The 23,225-nt window shown below is 46.7% G+C and overlaps 1 protein-coding gene across 22 annotated transcripts in view; it reads left to right on the forward strand.

Moving 5' to 3' along the window:
• The first annotated feature begins 4,579 nt into the window (after positions 1–4,579).
• Positions 4,580–23,225, forward strand: part of mtss1lb (MTSS I-BAR domain containing 2b) — a 206,497-nt gene continuing 187,851 nt past the window's right edge. For 20 of the 22 annotated variants that reach the window (XM_038807084.1, XM_038807081.1, XM_038807086.1 and 17 more), the window contains exon 1: positions 5,245–5,316. In XM_038807084.1, coding sequence (XP_038663012.1) covers positions 5,245–5,316 — 72 coding nt within the window. Of the gene's footprint in view, positions 5,317–23,225 lie in introns of all 22 variants that reach the window. The other 2 variants (XM_038807079.1, XM_038807102.1) reach the window with 1 other exon arrangement.

The raw sequence follows: 23,225 nt of genomic DNA on the forward strand, positions 1-23,225 counted from the left end.
CCAGCCCAGCATAGACTTACAACACGTGCTGAGAGAATCGACTGGTTCGGACAAGGCTTAGGTCTCTAGTTTAAGTTAGCATCATTTAGACCCACAGTCATCGTGTGTTAGTTAGTTAGAAGTAGTCAATAAAATTGAGTTGAACCTTCATCAGTGTTGGAAGCATCTGTTCATCTCTCAAGTCTACACTAGCCAACACTTCACTCCTTACATAGAAACTCTCGAACTCGCAAGTTCCTGAATACATTTACTCCTGGGTGTTGGAACTTCTCTAAAAACTCGGCCAAACCGGCAAACCTATCTTCAAGAAACAAGTCCCTAAATCTCTCCAACCCCTTCTTCTCCCATGCCCTGAACGATGAATCTAAGTCAAACAGCACAATCAGTTCCTGCAAATTGGAGCCAACAATGACATGGAGCCCAATTGAAAATGCTGCCTAAACTGATTCCGAATCCTCAACGAGACTACCGCCACTGAGCTCAAAGTGAATCTTGCAGAGGAAAATGGGAAGGGGCAGTAACCAGGGCTCTCAGACTCAACCCTGTGCACAAACCTTCCTCCATCTGTCCCCATATAGAGTCTGGATTCCTGAGCCACCCCCGCACCTGATCAATACTTGCCGCACAATAGTAATATATTTTTAAAAAATGTATTTTATTACAAATATGTATCAAAACAGGTTACAGCGAACAAACACCCCGGGAAACATACTTCCCAACAATCTACTGTACAATGTGTACAGAATTTTTCTCTTTTTCACCCCCCCTCCCCCGCGACGAACAGCCCCTCAAACACGGTCACAAACATCCCCCATCTTTCCTCAGACCCCTCTGAAGAGCCCCTTGACTCATACTTTATCTTCTCTAACCACAGGAAGTCAGACAGGTCACCCAACCAAGCCGCTACTCTCCGTAGCGATGCCGACTGCCACGCCAGCAAAATCCGCCGCCGTGCAATCAGAGAGGCGAAGGCAACAACATCGGCCTTCCTCCTCTCCATGAGCTCCGGCTTCTCTGAAACCCCAAATATCGCCACCAAAGGATCTGGATCCACCTCCTCCTCCACTATCCTGGCTAAGATCGCGAACACTCCTGCCCAGAATCTTCCCAATTTTTCGCAACCCCAAAACACGTGTGCGTGATTCGCTGGCCCCCATTCACACCTTTCACACTACCTCTTGAAAGAACCCACTCATTCTCACCCGAGTCATATGCATCCTGTGCACCACTTTAAAGTGTATCAGGCTCATCCTTGCACAAGACGAGGTCCCATTTACCCTATGCAGTGCTGCACTCCATACTCCCCAATTGATCTTCCCTCCCAACTCCACTTCCCATTTCTTTTTGATCTTCACCACCCATTCGCCTCCTTGCTCCCTCAGCCGCTTATATAAATCCCCAATCATCCCTCCCCTTCCACATCCAGAAGCAGCAGTTTCTCCAGCAGGGTATATCCTGGCAACCAACTTCAGACCTATTGCACAAAGTCCCTCACCTGCAGATACCTGAACTCCCCCCCTCGGCAGCTCTACCCTCTCCCTTAGTTCCTCCAGACTGCCCTTCCTCCAAATACAGATCCCTCACCTTGACCAACCCCACGGCTCAAACCCATGATTCTCGCACAGCGGCTTTAGCACCACATCCCTTCCACCCTAAAATACCTCCTCAATTGATTCCATATCTTCACTGTGGACTGCACCACCCGGCTCCTTGAATTTGATTTAATTTGATTTATTATTGTCACATGTATTAGTATACAGTGAAAAGTATTGTTTCTTGCATGCTGTACAAACAATGTATACTGTACATAAGGAAGGAAGCAGAGACTGCAGAATATGTTACAGTTATAGCAAGGTGTAGAGAAAAGATCAACTTAATACGAGGTAGGTCCATTCAAAAGTCTGATGGCAGTAGGGAAGAAGCTGTTCTTGAATCGGTTGGTGCGTGACCTCAAACTCTGGTATCTTTTTCCTGACGGAAGGAGGTGGAAGAGAGTATGTCCGGGGTGCGTGGGGTCCTTAATTGTGCTGGCTGCCTTTCTGAGGTCCTCAGCTACCGCCTGCCGCTGCGTCTTAAATTAATCTGTCAAAAAGCTAACTAACGTCTCAGTTGACCTTGGAGAGAGCAGCGACACAGCACTAGCCTTTGCCATGCTCCTCCCCGCACCCCCCTCCCCACTGATGCTCGAGGAACTTCTGAGTCTGAAGGTGATTCCTCGCCCGACGACTGCTTTGTATTGTACGAGTTGAGCCACTTTATGAGGGACCCTGTGCCATCAAACTAAATGAATTTCCCCCCACATGTCCATAAACCAGGCAAAAGGGGCCAAAATCAAAGTACCGTGGCGGGAGCCACCACGTGTGTGACTGCTCACCACATAGCCGTCACCAGAAGCTTCTATGCCACCATCTTTGTCCCTACTGTATTCATCCACTATAGGATATATAAATGAACATATGAAGGGGAATTGGCACCTTATCAGGGAGTTTCAGAAGGTTACAATTTCAACACTACATCATTGAGTTAATTCTTCCAGTGCATTTTTGTTTTTTAATTTTGAATTGTAGCTTTAACAGCTTTTCCTGGTAAAAAGTTCAGGTGATTAGACAACAACATTGTCTTATTCCCTTAGTAGTATATGTGGCCATCTATAAACGTAGGGAAATGGCTTACATTAAGGTACCAAGGAGTCCAGCAATACCATTTGGTTACTCAAGATTAAATTTCCATAAATGTATTTTCGACCATGTTGTAATCCAGAGACCTGGCCTAAAGTGGAGAACGTGAGTACACCTTCCGCCATGGTGATCTGAGAACCTGAAGTCAGATTTTTTAACATTTGGAAATAAAGTTGGCTTTGGGAAAAGTGACGATGAGCTGTCGGAGTGTCCTTTTAAGGAAGGAGGCCTATAAGTGACTCCAGACCCACTTCATCATGACTTTTAACGGCCCTATTTAACTATTCAGTTGTGTCACCAGTTTCTTATGACACATAGTGGTGGGGCATAAATGCCCGCCTTGCCAGCAATGGCCACAACTTGACCATGAATTAAATGTATATATCAACAGGGAACTTAGGAGTAGGAGGAGACCATTCAGCCCCTCGAGCCTGCTCCACCATTCAGTAAAATCATGGCTAATCTGATTACGGCCTCAACCCCACATTCCACCTACCCTGGTAACCTTTGACTCCCTTGTTAATCAAGAACTTATCTTACTAAAATACTTACTAACCCAGCCTCCACTGCTCTCAGGGGCAGAGCGTTCCAAAGATTCACGACACTCTGAGGGAAAACCTTTACCTCACCTTATTTTTAAACCATGAGTGAAATCTAACGGCCATGCTGCGCCCGACATGGTACAACCAATAAATCTCACGAGAGGCCTCTATGACCAGGACCTGGCAGGACATCAAAGGAGTGTCTATGAGGTGGTTCTCAATGGGCTAATAATCAGCCCGGGAACCCTTCCAACACCTCCCCAATATTCGCCAAAGGGGGAAAATGTGTCCATAAAGATGCTCTTAAAAAAAAACTCTGAAATGTTTTAAATTCTCAGAGAGCTTGACAGGGTAAATGCTGAGAGGCTCTTGTCCCTGGTTAGATAGTCCAGATTGAAGGGACAAAATCTCAAGATATACAGTCAGACATTTGTGGCTTGAGAGGAGGAGTTTCCTCAATCAGAGGGTTGTGAATCTTTGGAAACCTGTACCTGAGAGATGTATGGATGGAAGCTCGGTCCTCAAGATCAATCAATCTTTGAGCACTGGAATCAAGAGATGAGGGGGGGGGGGGGGGGTTGCTGTTGGAGGCGGAGGATGCAACCGGGAGGAGCTCTATGACCGTGCACACACCTGTGTATTCGATCTTATAAGAATGAACGTCTATGGTGCAAACCTCCCAAAATGAAGTACACTGGTTAGCACTGCTGCCTCACAGCACCATGGATCCACATTCAATTCCACCCTTGGGTGACTGTGGAGTTTGCACGTTCTCCCCGTGTCTGCGTGGGTTTCCTCCGGGTGCTCCGGTTTCCTCCCACAGTCCAAACATGGACTGGGTAGGTGGATAGGATGATCAATGTGCGGGGGGGGGGGGGGGGGGGGTTAGTAGGATAGGGCCAATGGAGGGGGAGTGAGCCAAGGGAGGGTGTTCTTTCGGAGGGTGGGTGCAGACTCGATGGGCCGAATGGCATCCTTCTGAGCGGGAGGGACTACATGGAGCCAGCTTTCGGCATGCCACATCGCGCACAGCAAGATCCCACAAAACAGCAAAGCCGCCATGGCTAACCCGTTGCCGGCGTGGGTCCAGGTATATTCGGGTTGTAAGGATATGAGTTCAGAGAATATGTCTAGCAGAGCACCAGGGGGTATACTTATTGTGGTGACTGGCGCAGGAGCAGCCGCTACTCTGGCAATGCCGGGTTTTACAATGAACTATCGGTGCTGCAGAGATCATTAACCCTCGTCCTCAGCAATATCCTCTCTGTCTCACTCCCTCTCTCTCCGACGTCCAATGAATTCCATCTTTCCTTTGCCATGTGATATGTTTAGAGATAGAGAGGAGGGGGAAGGAGTTCCGAAAGAGAGAAGTGGCCCAGGGGTAACAATCCAGGCCACACGGGCTACATTGTCTGCAGCCCGCCCGCCTCTGCTACATTGTGTGTGTATCCAGTGGCTGCACAAGTCTCAATCGCTACACACTCTCCCTCATTCTTCTCTTCACCCCACCCCCCTCTCTTTTTTTTCTATTCCTTTCCCCCACCCTTCCTTTTTTTCCTCTTTTCATTCCGAACGCTCTCTTTCTCCCCTTCTCTGCAATCTTTCCCTTTCCGCGTGTTGTTCCCATCATGGCTCTGGAATATCACCATCTGCATTTGGGATTAATCCTTGGAAATTGAGTGAAAGAGACCGCCTTTGCACCGTGCAATATTGAGCAGTGGGGTTTATTTCCCCCCCCCCCCCGCGGACAAGGAGGGGGTAGTGAAACTGACGAGTGAAATTGACGAGGGAGGAGTGTAATTCCGCGCACACTGAACTCCCCCCAGTCTCTGCCGCAACAACCCCCCCCCCCCCCCCCCCCTGAATCTGAGCTGCTGGCTTTGCACATTCCCGGTGTCATCCTCTTTAACCATCACGCCGCGTGGAAAAGGGGCAGAACCCCCCCCCCCCCCTCCAGCCCTCTCCCTCCCTCCGAGACAGAGGTGGAGTGAGATCGCCGTGTTTTATTTTTTGCATTTGCCAAGATGGAGACGGGGATAGATAAGGAATGCGGAGCTCTCGGTGGCCTTTTCCAGGCTGTTATCAATGATATGAAGGTAAGATCCGAGTGGGATTTGGGGAGGAGGAAGGGGGGATGGAGGGCTCGGTTTTGACGTTTTAAAGCTCGGCCTTTTCTCTGCAAAACCTTACTGGCAACAGTTAAATGGAATCGGTTACCCTGAAGTGATTGTTGCTGCTCTAATTAAAGCTGTCACCCGTGAGAACTGCTACTGATTCCCTCCCCACACTGCCATTTAAGTCGATGTGAGAAAGACCCGAGTTTAATATAGTGTAAATTACTCTAATTTGGCATTGTAACACAATGATTTCCACTCTCTGCAATATTCCCTGATGTATGAGGTTTATATTTTTTGAAGAGGGAATGGGTTATATTTGTTGTGTGAAGACTGCTTTATGATGTATTTCTGTGTGTATTGTGGAAAGCGAGGGCTGAGCCGTTTCATTGGTAACTAGGTTGAAGGAAGCGAAGATCGTAGAGCGCCTAGAGATATAGAATTGAGCCCAGTGGAGGGAATATGATTTGTGTCTCTGTGGCTTTCTCTGTGCCTCTCTGACTGTCTCCGTGTGTCTGTGTGTCGCGCTCTCTGTGTGCGTCTCTCTCTCTCTGTCTCCCTGTCTGTGTGTGTGTCTCTCTGTCTGTGCGTGTCTCTCTGTCTGTCTGTGCGTGTCTCTGTGTACGTCTCTCTATCTCTGTCTCTGTGTATATTTTATTTTATTATATTTCTCTGTCTGTGTGTGTGTGTCTGTGTGTGTGTGTATCTCTGTGTGGCTCTCTGTGTCTGTGTGTGTCTCTGTCTGTGAGTGTCTCTGTGTACGTCTCTCTCTCTCTCTGTGTCTCTGTGTATATTTTATTTTATTATATTTCTCTCTGTCTGTCTGTGTGTGTCTCTCTGTCTGTGTGTGTCTCTCTGTCTGTGTGTGTCTCTCTGTCTGTGTACGCCTGTCTGTGTGTGTGTCTGTCTCTCTCTTTCTCTGTGTGTGTCTCTGTCTGTGTCTCTCTCTCTCTGTCTGTCTGTGTGTGACTCTGTGCATGTCTCTGTCTGTCTCTGTGCATGGCTCTATGTCTGTGTGTGTGTGTCTCTATGTCTGTCCATGCCTCTGTGTCGCACTGTCTGTGTGTGTGTTGTGTCTGTGTGTGGGTCTGTGTGTCTCTGTGTGTGTCTCTGCGCCTCTGTGCGCGCGAGACTGTTGTTTCTGTGCGCGCGAGACGGTTGTTTCTGTGTGCGCGAGACTGTTGGTGTGTGTGACGCTTTCTATGTGTGTCTTTTTGTGTGTGCGTTTCTGTTTCTGTGTGACGCTGTGTGTATGTGTGTCTATCTGTTTTGTCTATGTCTGGCTGTGTGGGTGTGTGTGTGTGCATGTATGTGTGTGTGCAGTCGTTCAAAACAGCGGGGATGATGAGGGAATGTGGAGTTGGGTAGGTATAATGCACATTGCAATGGTAAACGGAGAGGGTGCACTGGACCATTAAGTTTGTTGTAATTTGCCTGTTGTGAGTGGATAGAGCGGACAGTAGTCGCTCTGTGTCCATATGTGTGTCTCTCTATGTGTCTGTTTTGTGCCTCAGTTATTACCAGTTAACGTGCACGATTGACTTGGCGCCGTGGACTATATTCAACATTTTGATGAATCGAATCCGTGCGGCCAAGCAGGGACCATAATTATTTGGGCTAAAATGTTATGGAGGCAGGCGGTGCAATGTCAAAATGTTACCATACAACCCTCCCCTCCCAAAAAACACCAGCAAATTTTCACTGGAGAAAACATCTCCTCATCCCTGTGGGAGGGGTGATGATCTCCACCCACCCCCGCCACCACTACCCCCCTCCCACACGTGCTGATAAAATATTTTACATAAATAGAAAATTAACACCCCATAGACAATGAGCTGATTATAAAATAGCTTCCTCTCCCATCTCTTTATTTCTACCCCACTCAATCTTTGAGCAGAGATGATAATTTTTCAGAATAAATTTTGTCCACATTTTTGTTGCAGAGAAAATATGGTGCAAAATGACTGCGTTTTTGGGGGGTCAAAAACGCACCAAATATTTGGTAATAACCTGCATTCATTGATTGCAGCCTTTTTAAAAATAAAAAAATCTGGCCCAGCATGGGCTTGATGGGTCGAATGGTCTCCGTGCATTGCTTTAGCTGCAATGTGACTAAGTCACTATTACCAGTAACAATATATAGCCTCCACTCTGTCTGATTTTACCCATTCCATCACACACTGGAAGAAAATGCCTGGGAGGAAAACATACCCTTTAAACTGACCTTGGCACTCCCGTCACTGGATCTCCTGCTCCAAGGCAACTGTGCCCTATATTTATGGCAAAGCAGTCCCCTCGGGACTGATGACAGGATTATGGAATTAGCAAAATTCCTTTTCAGCACCCAGGGTATTTTTTTGTTGCCAAGTGACCATTTTGTGTTCCGTCTTTTACTCGGCAGTGTTTGAGATGGGGCTGTGCTGGAGAATTGTGGTGCTGTCACTGAGATTTCGCTAATGTGCGTGGATTGGCTTGCGATATTTACATAACATGTGCTCCTGACTGAAAGGTTCTTGCCCTTCCATACTTTACTTTGTCTGTGTGAACTGTGCATTAGAGTAGAATGTGGTACTGGTGGGGTGCAGGTCTGTCTCTGTATAAAACTGGGGTGCAGTATTGATGCATACAGGTCTATCACTGCATAGCATACAGTTCCAATCTGCCCTTCTTTAATGCTGGAGCACAGCACTGATAAGTACATTAATTGCTGTAATACACTGGGGTGCTGTACAAGTGAATACAAGTCTTTCATTGTCTTCATAGAATCACTACAGTGCAGAAGGAGCCCATTTGGTCCATCGGGATTGCACCGGCCCTCTGAAAGAGCACCCTATTGAGACTCACTCTCCCACCCTTTCCCTGTAACCTCAACCCCACCTAATCTTTTGGACACTAAGGGCAATTTAACATGGACAGTCCACTTAACCTGCACACAATTGGGCTGTGGGAGGAAACTTGAGCAACCAGAGGAAACCCACACAGACAGTCGCCCAAGGTTGTAATTAAACCCGGGTCCATGGCGCTGTGAGGCAACAGGGCTAACCACTGTGCCACCATCTTGCAGTAATACATATGCATGTTCATCACTATTTAACCTGGGTACATTACTGGTGCTTACAGGTCTGCCTTCATATCACATGAAGTATAACTGGGGTGTGGTACTGGTGGGTAGAGATGTGCTGTCAAGGTGATAATGATGGGATTAATTTGAGCCGAAGATGAATTAAGAATTAAACAGGAAATGGCACAACATTAAAGTTCATTGAGTGAAATGTGATCTGCTTCTTTGATCCAATTGGTACCAATACATTAAAAAAACCTTTCATCCATCATTAAGAACAAATAATTTCTCCCTTAGTCTCAGGCAAATGTTATAACGATCAAAGGAGATTTGTCCCCAGTTAGAGTTATCTGGTTTGAAACAAAAGCTTTGCTAACGATTAAGACATTTTCTTTTTAAGGTTGTGTCCCTTTTTAAAAAATAAAGTCTGTCACTTCAATTTGAGGTTTTGTGCGAGATGTGTTGCTTCATGTTGCTATGGTTACTGCAACAACACCTTGCTCCCCTGAGACCTCAACCATCAAGAAGGACAAGAATAACAATGTCATGGGAGCGGAATAACTTCTCACCCAGAGGGTGGTGGGAAACTGGAACTCACTGCCTGAAAGGGTGGTAGAGGCGGCAACCCTCACAACATTTCAAAAATAAATTTAGAGTACCCAATTCTTTTTTTCCCCAATTAAGGGGCAAATTAGCGCAGCCAATCCACCTAGCCTGCACATCTTTGGGTTGTGGGGGTTAAGCCCATGCAAACACTGGGCGAATGTGCAAACTCCACACGAACGGTGACCCGGGGCCAGGATCGAACCCGGGTCCTCAGCGCCGTGAGACCTTGACGATATTGAAGGAGAATTTAGATGAGCACTTCAAATGCTTGATGCTTGATGGCCGATGCAGACATGATGGGCCGTAGGGCCTCTTTCTATTCTGTAAAACTCTGTGACTCTAAAACCTTCTCCTCCAAGTGACACACCATTCTCACTCGGACATGCATTATGGTCTCTGCATCACTGGGTCAAAGTCCTAGAAATCCCTCCCTAATACCATGTCTTCACTTGGGCATCAGTGGTTCAAGAAGGCGGTCCACCACCTTCTCAAAAGCACGAGGAACTGGCATTAATCATGTTCCAATGGCGACAATAAAATAGTTCTTTTTCTCTTTCGACTGAAGGATATTTGGTAGCTAAAAGCTGATCGAAATGAAGTTGACTGTTTTTTATTCATTTATGGGATGTGGGCGTCACTGGGTAGGCTAGCATTTATTCCCCATCCCTAATTGCCCTTGAGAAGGTGGTGGAGAGCCACCTTCTTGAACTGCTGCGGACGGTCCATGTGGTGAAGGTACACCCACAGTGCTGATAGGGAGGGAGTTCCAGGACTGTGACCCAGTGGCAGTGGTGGAACGGCGATATATTTCCAAGTCAGGATGGTGAGTGGCTTGGAGGGGAAACTTCAGTGGTGGTGGTGTTCCCATGTGTCAGTTGCCCTTGCCCTTAGATGTGGTAAAGGTCTCGGGTTTGGAAGATGCTGTCAAAGGTGAGTTGCATCTTGTAGATGGTACGCACATCTGCCACTGCACATCAGGGATGGAGGGAATGAATGTTGAAGGTGGTGGATGGAGTGCCAATCAAGTGGGCTGCTTTGTCCTGGATGGTATTGAGCTTTTTGAGTGTTGTTGAAGCTGCACTCAAGAAGTCGAGTGGACGATATTCCATCACACTGCCTGACTTGTGCCTTGCAGATGGTGGGCAGGCCTTGGGGAGTCAGGAGCTGAGTTACTCGCCACATAATTCCCAGCATCTGACCTGCTCTTGCAGCCACAGTATTTAGATGGCTGGTCCAATTCAGTTTCTAGTCAATGGCAATGCCATTGAATGTTTGAGTATGGGGGAATCATTTCATATGTTTCATTGTACGCTTCATAGTCAGGAAGATTATTAATTGTTTTGAAACTGTTCTGTTCAGAGTTCTGGAGAAGGAGAATGGTAGTTGAGAGCTGTACCATTCAATCTGTAAAAAGTTAACAGCGGTTTATAAAGGCACCATTCTCAGTCCTGGAGAAAACTAATAGTTCATAGCTTTATCATTCACAGCTTTGGCTAAGGTGGACAGTGGTTTTTAAACAATGGTGTTCAACACTGTTCACAGTCCCAGCAAAGGATATCTGGGAGATTGAGGGATCGAGATTTCTATCTAAATAACTTTGGGGCTTAGTCTGAGAGTTGACCCTGTCAGAATGATCAGAGATTTGACTCATCCTCATGGATGTCACATGCAACTCTGTGTGAGAGGTTAGCAGGAGTTTAACTGTCAGCTCTGACTGTGATGTGAACTGACAATTGTCAGTTTCCTGCTGAATAATTGCAAAGAAAGTTCACCGTTTAACCGTTTGAGCATCAAGTGTGCTTTGCAGAGCTTATTCCATCTCTGATGTATTCTTCCCTTTTCTGAGTCACTTCCATCTTCAGCACGACGTCAGTAGTCGCCTGGCCAATATACCCCTTAAACTGCAGCATATCCAAATCCCTGCTGTCTTACGTTCTTTCTCACACCGTAAACTAACTCATCCACCTCGCCTTGCGGCATTCTATCCCACATCGTAAACTAACTCATCCACCTCGCCTTGCTGCGTTCTATCCCACATCGTAAACTAACTCATCCACCTCGCCTTGCTGCGTTCTATCCCACACCGTAAACTAACTCATCCACCTCGCCTTGCTGTGTTCTATCCCACATCGTAAACTAACTCATCCACCTCGCCTTGCTGCGTTCTATCCCACATCGTAAACTAACTAATCCACCTCACCTTGCTGCGTTCTATCCCACAATGTAAACTAACTCATCCACCTCGCCTTGCTGCGTTCTATCCCATACCGTAAACTAACTCCTCCACCTCGCCTTGCTGCATTCTATCCCACATCGTAAACTAACACATCCACCTCGCCTTGCTGCGTTCTATCCCACATTGTAAACTAACACATCCACCTCGCCTTGCTGCGTTCTATCCCATACCGTAAACTAACTCCTCCACCTCGCCTTGCTGCGTTCTATCCCACACCGTAAACTAACTCATCCACCTCGCCTTGCTGTGTTCTATCCCACATCGTAAACTAACTCATCCACCTCGCCTTGCTGCGTTCTATCCCACATCGTAAACTAACTAATCCACCTCACCTTGCTGCGTTCTATCCCACATCGTAAACTAACTCATCCACCTCGCCTTGCTGCGTTCTATCCCACAATGTAAACTAACTCATCCACCTCACCTTGCTGCGTTCTATCCCACACCGTAAACTAACTCATCCACCTCGCCTTGCTGTGTTCTATCCCACATCGTAAACTAACTCATCCACCTCGCCTTGCTGCGTTCTATCCCACATTGTAAACTAACACATCCACCTCACCTTGCTGCGTTCTATCCCACATCGTAAACTAACTCATCCACCTCGCCTTGCTGCGTTCTATCCCACACCGTAAACTAACTCATCCACCTCGCCTTGCTGCGTTCTATCCCACATCGTAAACTAACTCATCCACCTCACCTTGCTGCGTTCTATCCCACACCGTAAACTAACTCATCCACCTCACCTTGCTGCGTTCTATCCCACACCGTAAACTAACTCATCCACCTCGCCTTGCTGCGTTCTATCCCACACCGTAAACTAACTCATCCACCTCACCTTGCTGCGTTCTATCCCACACCGTAAACTAACTCATCCACCTCACCTTGCTGAACTATCTTAGTTCCTCATCTGCCAGTGTCTTACATTTCAAATTCCTTTCATTGTGTTCAAATCCCTTCATGATCTTGTCTCTTCCTTGTGCAACCCTACAAAATCTACTCTTTCATCCCACTCTGTCGTTTTGTTATTAGAATTGACCAAGCTCTAAATTTATTTTCTTTAACCCCTGCGTCTATTCCTGATTTTAAACCTCCAGCCCTAACCAAACCTTTGTTTATTTCCATGTCTGCTGTATGTATACTTTTAAAATGTTTAGTCGTTCACAGATGTGGCTGCCGCTAGCTAGGCCAGCATTTATTGTCCATCCCTAATTGTCCTTGAGAAGGTGGTGGTGAGCTGCCTTCTTGAATCGCTGCAGTCCATGTGGTGTAGGTACACCCAATGCTGACAGAGAGGGAGTTCTAGGATTTTGACCCAACAACAGTGAAGGAACAGTGATATATTTCCAAGTCCGGGTAGTGAGTGACTTGGAGGGGAACTTGCAAGTGGTGGTGTTCCCAGGTGTCTGTTGCTCTTGTCCTTCTAGATGGTAGCGGTCATGGGTTTAGAAGGTGCTGCCGAAGGAGCCTTGGTGGATTGCTACAGTGCATTGTGCAGATGCTGCGACTGTGCGTTGGTGGTGGAGGGAGCAAATGTTTAATGTGGTGGATGGGGTGCTAATCAAATGGCCTTCTTTGGCCAAGAAACCTACTGGCAACATCTAATCAAGAAATCAAACCCGTTAATCTTAACTGCTCCTTCCCCACCCGTCCCAATACTGATGACTCAAACCTTTGCCGAAACCCTGTGATATAGCAGAGCCTTCTCTTAGTATTTTGGATCAACATTCCAGCCTCACCTGACTGCACCAAATGCAGATTAATAGCTTATTCCCCTCCTAGGTATAACACGGTGGTCAGATTAACCTTAATAGCAGCCTTTATATCGCAGAAGTAATTCATTTTGAGACGTTACATCAGGCACCAGGTAATACATGTGTAGGCCTATTATTATGGGGAAGGCCTCTGCAATGGGTTTACCCTTGTGGAATTTTGACTTGGCACTAAAAACGTTCTTCAACAAGAGTCTGGGAGCTGAGATGGGGCTACCACTTGCGTAATTCCAAGGTGTAAAGGTGGAGCTGAAGCCCAAGGCCACAATGTTGAAATTGTTGAGTCAGTCATCCACCAGATGATGGCGCCGGAGCGAGGCGACTCTCTGCAGGCTCTCCCCAACAGATCCACTTTTAACTTTATTTATACTCGTTCTAACCTTTTCCCTATTATGTATTCTCATGTATTTTCTTGAATTCTGTTCAATTCCCTTTTCTTCCCATGTACTGAATGATCTGTTGAGCTGCTTGCAGAAAAATACTTTTCACTGTACCTCGGTACACGTGACAATAAACAAATCCATCCATCCATAGTGTCAGTGATCAAACATTTCCATGAGCTGAATGTTTTTTTTAAAATGGCCTCTTTTTTTTGGAGTTTTGTGCATATGTTCCTTGGTTAGATCGCAAGCAAAAACCCCTTTGAAGCTGCCATAGCGATTGAGTATTAACCTCGCTCTCAGGAGCACCACCTGTGACTCGCACAAGAATTCTTTCCCTGCCACATCAGCCAATCTTCAGTTTGATTAATTCATTGTTGGGATGTGGGTATAGCCGGTGAGACTGGTGTTCATTGCCCATTGCTAATCGGCATTGAGCCACCGCCTTGAACCACTGCAGTCCATTTTCTGTTGGTGGAAGCACAGCCAGAGTGCTGTTTGAGAGGGATTTTCAGGATTTTAATTCACGATAGCGGAGGAACGCTGATATAGTTTCAAGTTCAGAGGGGAACCTGCAGGTAGTGGCGTTCCCATGGATCTGCTGCCTTTGGTGGTGGTGGTGGTTGCGGGTTTGGAAGGTGCTGTCGAAGGAGCCTTGGTGAGTTTCTGCAGATGGTGCCACTGTGTGTTGATGAAGGAGGCAGGGACTGTCGAGGACTATTACACCCTGTTGAACTGCAGTAAGGTCAGCAACAAGCACCAAAAGCAATAAGTCAAACTCTCGTGCTTCAAAGCTTTGCTGCCAGGGATTATCATACTATTTGAGCCCTGTGTTAAATTACTGCCTTGCCAATTCTCTGCCAGCATTGATTGTTTTAGATTATCGCTTCATTCCTTTAGGATATGATACTTAAATGTCGCACAACAGTGAGATATTTGAGTCACTGTTTCATATCATAATCATACCAAAGACAAGATTATTTGAGCATTTTCTCTTTAGATCAGTGATTATCGGTTCTGTTAAACTATTATTCTCAAAGAAAAATCTTATTGACCAACTGTTTGACCGGGCTCCTGGGACCCTGAAGGGCCCCGGTTTGACTTCTGACCTGTGCTGAATTGACTTTTGGCTGGAGTGGATCAGACAATCAAAAGCTAACCCCGGATGTCCGCTCGATCAACCCAACTACTCCTCCAAACTGCAAGGATGTACTGTCTAAGAGAAGCACTTAGCTTCTCACCAAGGCTCTTCAGCCAAACGTTTCCCAAACCCGCAGCCTCCAGCAGAAAACCAAGGGCAGCAGGTATAATGGCAACACCAATACCTTCCAAGTCGCACACCATTCTGACTTGGCTAAAATTTTGCCGTCCCTTCATCGTCACTGGGTCAAAATCTGGAATCCTCCCTCCTTAACAGCATTGTGGGTGTACCCGCACCACATGGACTGCAGCAGTTCGTGGAGGTGGCTCACCACCACCTCTCCTGAAGGGAACTAAGGATGGGCAATAAATGCTGGACGAGCCAGCAAGGCCCACATCCTGACAATTTTTCCAAACAATGTCACCCTACAATCGGATGAAAGCAAATGACTGCGGATGCTGGAATCTGAAACAAGCACAGAAAATACTGGCCAACCCCAGCAGGTCTGACAGCATGTGTGGAGAAAGCATAGGTTGTCAGACATGCTGAGATTGCCCAGTGTTTTCTGTTTTTGTTGCCACAATAGGCCTCAGCACCCCTGACCTCGGGAGGGGAAAATCGTCCACACTTCTTCCACGTGGATATGATTAGATTTGGCTGTGATGCTGTTGAAGGTTGAATAGTGTTGATAAAGTGGCCCACTTGATAGCATTATAGAACACTATTCCTACTGTCTTCCACCGGAGAGGTTTGACACCTGTTCCAAAGGATGACACCTCCGACAATGCAGCCTTCCCTTAGGAATGCAGTTCTCAAGTCCTGGACTGGGGCCACAACCTTCCTACTCAAAGTTGACACATGGGCCCAATGCAACACTTGTGCACAATGCAATTCTAACTCCTATATTAGAATATCACCTCCTGACTTTAATTAGTTTTAACATCTCTGAACCACAAATAGAATTGTACACCGACTGTTCAATTCTCAGTTAACTGTGGTGAATTAATCCAATGCATTCACCTCTACTCTGATCATGGTGGAACAGGCTTAATGGGGTGAATGGCCTACTCCCACCATGTTTCTATGTTGCGATGTTCCTATAGATTGGTTTGGATACAAAATGGGGATTTACACATGGATAATGGGGGCATTACTGAGGTTGTAAATAAATACTTCACATCTGTCTTTACCAAAAAGGAAGATACTGCTCAGGTCCTGGTGAAAGAGAAAGTAATCCAGACACTTGGAAGATTTAAAAATTGATAAGGAGAAAGCATCCGATAGCCTATCTGTACTTAGCTGATAAGGCACCAGGACCAGATGTGATGCATCCGAGGATACTGCAGGAAATGAGAGTGGCAATTGCAGAAGCACTGGCCAAACTGGAGAATTGCACGTTACATTCTTGTTCAAAAAGGGTGTAAAGATAAGCCCAGTAACTACAGGCCAAGCTGTTAATTGGCAGAGAAGCTTCCAGAATCAATAACTGCTGAATTAATAGTCACCTGGACAAATGTGGGTTAATTGAAGGAATCCTGCAGAAATTTGTTAAGGGCCAATTGTGTTTAACTAACTTGCTTCAGTTTTTTTTGATGCGGTAACAAGAGAGGGTTGATGAGGGTAATGCTGTTGATCTGGTGTACATGGACTTCCAAAAGGCATTTGATATAGTGCCACACAACATGCCTGTAAGCAAAGTTAGAGTTCAGGGAACAAAAGGGACAGTAACCACATGATTATAGAATTAGCTGAGTGACAGGAAATGGAGAGTTGTGGTTACTCGATCTGGTGTTCCCAGGGATTGGTGTCAGGACACTCTGCTCTTCCTAATGTGTATTAATCATTGAGACTTTGGTGTACAGGGCACAATTTGCACATTTGCGGCCAATACAAAACTTGGATTGCGACCTGTGAGGATAGTGTAAAATATCTAAAGACATGGAATGGACAAGTGGCAAATTAAATTTAACAAGTGTGTAATTGTAGAAAGAACATGGTGAGATGTGGCACAGTGGTTAGCACTGCTGCGTCACTGTGCCAGGGACCCGGGTTCAAATGACCTTGGGTGTCTGCCTCTGTGCAGGCATGTTCTCCCTGTGTCTGTGTGGGCTTCCTCTGGGTGTTCCAGTTTCCTCCCACAGTCCAAAGATGTGCTGGTTAGGTGGATTGGTCATGCTAAATGTCCCCTTAGTGTCCAAAGATGTGCAGGTTAAGTGGGGTTACAGGGATAGGGTGGGAGAGTGGGCCTAGGTAGTGTGCTCTATTGGAGGGTCACTGCAGACCTGATGGACCAAATGGCCTCTTTCTGCACTGTAGGGATTCCATGACATAATATAAAATAAAGAGTACAATTCAAAAGGAAATGCAGGTGCAAAGGGACTTGGGTGTATATGTGTATAAATCATTGAAGATAGCAGGGCGGGTTGAGAGAGCAGTTAATAAAACATCAGCCTCCTGGGCTTAATCAATAGAGTACAAGAGCAAGAAAGTTATGTTAAAATACTGATTCAGCCAAAACTGCAGAATTGTGTCCAGTTTTGGGTACCACACCTCAGGAAGGATGTGAAGACATTCGAGAGAGTTCAGCAAAGAGTCACGGAAATGGGTCCAGGATTGAGGAACTTCAGTTATGGAGATAGATTGGAGAAGTCAGGACTGTTTTACTTCGAGGAGGGGAAATTGAGAGGAGATTTGATAAGAGGAGTTCAAAATCATGAGGGGTGTGGACCAAGCATTGGCGGAAGGATTAAGAACTAGAGGGCACAGGTTAACGATAAATTGCGAAAAAAACAATGGCGCACAATCCGAAACTTTTTCCATGCAGAATGGTCAGGATCTGGAATGTGCTGTCTGAGAGTGTGGTAGAGGCAGGTTTGAATGAAATATTCCAAAGGGAATTGGATTAGTAGCTGAAAAGGAAGAATGTGCAGGATTACGGGGTGAAGACGGGTGTGTTGCACCGGGGGAATTGCTCTTTCAGAGAGTCGACATAGGGTGGGCCGAATGGCCTCTGTCTGTGCTGGAACCACCTTCTCATTCTAGTGAAGGAGGAAATAGTAAGAGGTTTACATCTTTGAAAATGAATAGATCTCCAGGCCCTGATGAAATGTATCTTAAGCTGCTCAAAGAATTAAGGGATTACGGCTCCAGCCACTCTTGTCCAATCCTTTCTGGCTACATATGTGGTGCCAGAGTACTGGAGGATGTCTAGCATGGTTCTATTGTGTCATTATAAACCAGTCAGCCTAGCCACATTGATGGGGAAATTATTGGAAAATATTCTGAGGGACAGTATAAATTGTCATTCCTGGGATGGCGGAGTTGTCCAACGAAGAGACTGGACCTTCAGTCTCTGGAGTTTAAAAGAATGAGGGGTGATCTTATTGAAGTATGCAAAATTCTTATAGGGCTCGGCAGTGTAGATAGGATATTTTCCTCCTGGCTGGGAGGTCCAGAACAAAAAGACACAGTCTCAAAATAAGAGAAGGGCTATTTAGGACCAGGATGAGGAGGACTTTCTTCACTCAGAGGGTGGTGAGTCTTTGGAATTCTCTACACCAGAGGGCTGTGGATTCAGTCATTGAGTATGTTCGAGATGGGTGGATTTCTAGTTATCAAAGATATCAAGGGATATGGAGATAGCGCAGGAAAATTGAGTTGAAGTAGAACATCAGATCGGTTGGCACAGTGGTTAGCACTGCTGCCTCACAGCACCAGGGACCCAGGTTTATTTCCGGCCCTGGGTGACTGTCCCTGCAGAGTCTGCACGTTCTCCAGGTGCTCTGGTTTCCTCCCACAGTCCAAGGATGTGCAGGTTAGGTGGGGCTATGGGGATAGGGCGGGAAGTTGGCCTGGGTAGTCTGCTCTTTCAGAGGGTCGGTGCAGACTTGATAGGCTGAATGGCCTCCTTCTGCACTGTAGGGATTCTGTGGATTTTATGATCTAATTGAATGGAAGAGCAGGCTTGAGGGCCCTCCTATTTCCTATGTTCCATTGAAAGGCACAGATTATTTAAGGACATCAGCATTGATTTGTTGAGGGAAGATTGTATTTGATTAACTTGATTAAATTATTTGAGGAGGGAACAAAGGAGGAGTGATGAGGATAACACGCTTGATGAATTTACATGGAATGTAACTTTTGACAAGCTCCCATATGATGACCTGATCAGAAAAGTAACAGCCCACGGGACCCAGGGAAAGTGGCAAGTTGGATCTAAAATAGTCCAAATGGCAGAAAGCAAAGGGTATTGGTTCACCAGTGTTTTTGTGACTGGAAGGCTGAGGGATTCTTCAGGCCTTGGTAAGCGGTATACATTAGTGATTTGGACTTACATTTAAGAAGTTTGCAGATGATACAAAAATTGGTTGTGTGAGCAATAGTGAGAAAGAAACCTTCTGGAAGCAGAAAGACATCATTGGCCTGATCAGGTGGTCAGAACAGTGGCAAATGGAATTTGGTCCGGTGAAGTGTGAGGTAATGCACATGCGGACAACCAGCAAGGCAAGGGAATACTCAATATGGTAGGATAGCGAGCAGTGCAGAGGAACAGAGGGACCTTGGAGTGCTTGGCTTGTCCACAGATCCTTGAAGGTAGCAGGAGAATAATGAAGTGCTTAAGGCATACGGGAAGCTCTCCTTTATTCGCCTCGACGTAGAATATATGAGCTGGGAGCTTGTGCTGGAACGGTATAAAACATTAGATCACAACTAGAGTACTGCATACAGTTCTGATCACAACATTACAGGGAGGATGTGACTGTACTAGAAAGGTTGCACAGGCGATTTTCGAGGTTGTTGCCAGGTCTGGAGAATTTCAGCTATGTGAAAAGATTGGAAAAGCTGGGATTGCTGTGCACGCATTGGAGTTGCCTTTTCCTACATTGCAATTGCAACGGTGACAACTTTTCTTTCATTTGACAGCAAAGTGTTTTGGGACGGCTATGAAAGGGGCTATTTTGATTGCAGGTCTTTACATTTTACTTAATCCCTGATGTGTTTGATGCTAAAGACTTTTGATGTCGAGCAGGAGACTTCATTGTGTAGGCTCTGCTCCCTGATTGATGGCGCCTGAGCTTTAGGTCAGTTTGACTTTGTGACTTTGTGACTTGCCCTTGCCTGTGTGAATGAGACGGGAGCGAAAAGTCATGAATAGGTAACCTGGAAGGGGGTTAGACTCTGTATTACCCAGTGGGTGGTGCCTGGACAATGAAAACCACACCCACAGGCTTTATCATTCAACAGAAGTTTTGTTTTCTGTTTATTTGTGCGCTTTGCAGTCTGAAGGCATTTTTGTGTTTTGTATTAACTTTTACCAGAGCATGATCTGTGTATCCAACCCATCCGGACTATCGCCAGATCTTTGGTTGTCCCTTTTGGGACATGATAAGAATTTTTACTAGGATGTGAGATTTTTTTTCATTCTACTCCTCTGCATCATCAGGAGGGAGACTCTGACCAGACTTATATGTTTTCCACCCAGCCAAGGCTTGGAATTCCACTCTGTTTAAGAGACATTGATTCCTGTGTGCCAGCCCCCTCCATTCATGTTGCTATATCCTGAAATAAAGATGTGCACTTGGATAACAAACCGCAAGATGCCCCAAAGCACTCTGGAACCAGCAACGTGTCTTCTGCAGTCGTCACGGTTGCAGGAAACCTGACAGCCATTTGGGGCACAGTGAGATCCCACCATTGTGATCAGTGGCAGGATCAACTTTGGCAATCACATTAGTGGAGGGATAGATATTGGTCACTATAGGACTAGAGTCACTGATGTGACTATAGCAAGGGTACATTCACACGAGGGCCAGAGTCACTGATGTGACTATAGTAAGGGTACATTCACACGAGGGCCAGAGTCACTGATGTGACCATAGTAAGTGTGCATTCACACTATAGGGCCATAGTCACTGATGTGACTATAGTAAGTGTGCATTCACCCTATAGGACCAGAGTCACTGATGTGACTATAGTAAGGGTACATTCACACTATAGGGCCAGAGTCACTGATGTGACTATAGTAAGTGTGCATTCACCCTATAGGACCAGAGTCACTGATGTGACTGTAGTAAGGGTACATTCGCACTATAGGACCAGGGGCACTGATGTGACTATAGTAAGGGTACAGTCACACGAGGGCCAGTCACTGATGTGACTATAGTAAGTGTGCATTCACACTATAGGACCAGAGTCACTGATGTGACTATAGTAAGGGTACATTCACACTCTAGGACCAGATCACCAATGTGACCATAGTCAGCGTGCATTCACACTATAGGACCAGAGTCCCTGATGTGACTGTAGTGAGGGTGCATTCACATGAGGACCAGAGTCACTGATGTGACTATAGTAAGTGTGCATTCACACGAGGACCAGAGTCACTGATGGGACTGTAGTAAGTGTGTATTCACACTGTAGGACCAGAGTCACTGATGTGACTGTAGTAAGGGTGCATTCACACGAGGACCAGAGTCACTGATGTGACTGTAGTAAGTGTGCATTCACACTATAGGACCAGAGTCACTGATGTGACTATAGTAAGGGTACATTCACACGAGGACCAGAGTCACTGATGTGACCATAGTAAGGGTACATTTACACTATAGGACCAGAAACACTGATGTGACTATAGTAAAGGTGCATTCAGACGAGGGCCAGAGTCACTGATGTGACTATAGTAAGGGTACATTCATACGAGGGCCAGAGTCACTGATGTGACCATAGTAAGGGTACATTCACACTATAGGACCAGAGTCACTGATGTGACCATAGTACGGGTACATTCACACTATAGGGCCAGAGTCACTGATGTGACTATAGTAGGGGTACATTCACACGAGGGCCAGTCACTGATGTGACTATAGTAAGTGTGCATTCACCCTATAGGGCCAGAGTCACTGATGTGACAATAGTAAGGGTACATTCACACGAGGGCCAGAGTCACTGATGTGACTATAGTAAGGGTGCATTCACACGAGGACCAGAGTCACTGATGTGACTATAGTAAAGGTGCATTCAGACGAGGGCCAGAGTCACTGATGTGACTATAGTAAGGGTGCATTCACACGAGGACCAGAGTCACTGATGTGACCATAGTAAGGGTACATTTACACTATAGGATCAGAGTCACTGATGTGACTATAGTAAGGGTACATTCACACGAGGACCAGAGTCACTGATGTGACCATAGTAAGGGTACATTTACACTATAGGATCAGAGTCACTGATGTGACTATAGTAGGGGTACATTCACACGAGGGCCAGAGTCACTGGTGCCCATGAGGTGAGCGGTGACAGAAAAGTTGGCTCTCATGTAAAATGTTTGACTGTGGCCTTTTAACCCAGCAACTGGGCAACAAAAGTACCTACAATTCCCACCATAAACCCCCTTGACAGCACGCCAAGAAGATGGGAAAAGCCAGCTGCTGAGCCGAAAACCCAGCAGGGACAAGAGGTGGGAATCCTTGACCTCGGAGCTGGCAGCCACATGTGGTGGCACAGAACTGTGGAGAGATGGCCCTGCAGAGCTCCCAGCACAGACCCAGGCACTGATGGACAGGCTGATGGGCTTCGTCACCGCCGAGTTCCAGAGACACTGGGAGGAACGGAGGAGAAACTTCCTGGCAGCTGGTGAGACGGCAGTGGCAGCGGCGATGGCATCCAGGAGGGAGGCGCTGGTCAAAATGGAGTGGAGACTGGAGGCCCAGGAGCAGACAACAAGGGACCTCGAAGGCCGCAATAGACCAAGGGAACCGGATCGCAGAGCTCACACCCAGGTGGCGAGCCTGGTCAGAACCCAGAAGGGGCTGAAAGACAAATATTGATGACCAGGAGAACCGGTCGCATTGGCGGAATTTGGGAATCGCGGAGCCGCGGAAGGAACGGAGGGACAAAACCCTACGGAGTATGTGGCAGCGATGCTCGAGAAGCTGGTTGGCAAAGAGAGCTTCGCCAAGCCCCCAGAGATAGACCATGCCCACTGGTGACTTCGGCAGCAACCCAAGGCGGTGGGGCTTCACAGATATCTAGATAAAGAGCAGATCCTGAGGTGGAGGAAGAGCACAAGAGGGTGTAAGAGGGACGGACATTCCATCACTGGTACCAGGACATTGGTGCAGTTCTGGCCAAGCACCGGGCCAAAGTCCACATTGCCAAATGCACTCTGCACAAAGGTGGGGTGTGGTTTGGCAGGTTCTACCCTGCCAAGGTATGGGTGACAAACCAAGGCGAGGAACACAACATTGACGTTCCGGAGGCAGCCAACACGTTTGTCCCGAAGAATGGACAGGGAAAATAAGGATGGGAGGGGCTGCAAGACGACGTGAGAGGCTCGGGCGAACACTAGCAAAGGTGTGGAGAAAATAATGGGTGGGGGTGGGTGGGGGGAAGAGATATAAATGGGAGTTAAATAGGGTAATCTGACTAGTAGGGGAGCTGCTATACTAGCGAGTGGCTGGTGTATGGGAGTGCAGCAAAGGAGGGAGCTGTGCTGCACGTCCCGGGAGGGAGGGAGCACTTGGCAGAGTGGAAGGGAAAAACAGAAATTCAGGGGAAACAAATGGCAATAAGAGGGGGATCGGGGGATGTAGAGAGGGTGGTAGAGCCAGGCAGGTGAATGAGAGGGGAGAGCATGTGGGTAGGGGGTAAAGGGGGGTTTAGAACACTGGTCGCAGCAGACAACATGTAGAGATGG

The sequence above is a fragment of the Scyliorhinus canicula genome, chromosome 9, assembly GCF_902713615.1.
Source record: "Scyliorhinus canicula chromosome 9, sScyCan1.1, whole genome shotgun sequence".
Lineage (NCBI taxonomy): Eukaryota > Metazoa > Chordata > Chondrichthyes > Carcharhiniformes > Scyliorhinidae > Scyliorhinus > Scyliorhinus canicula.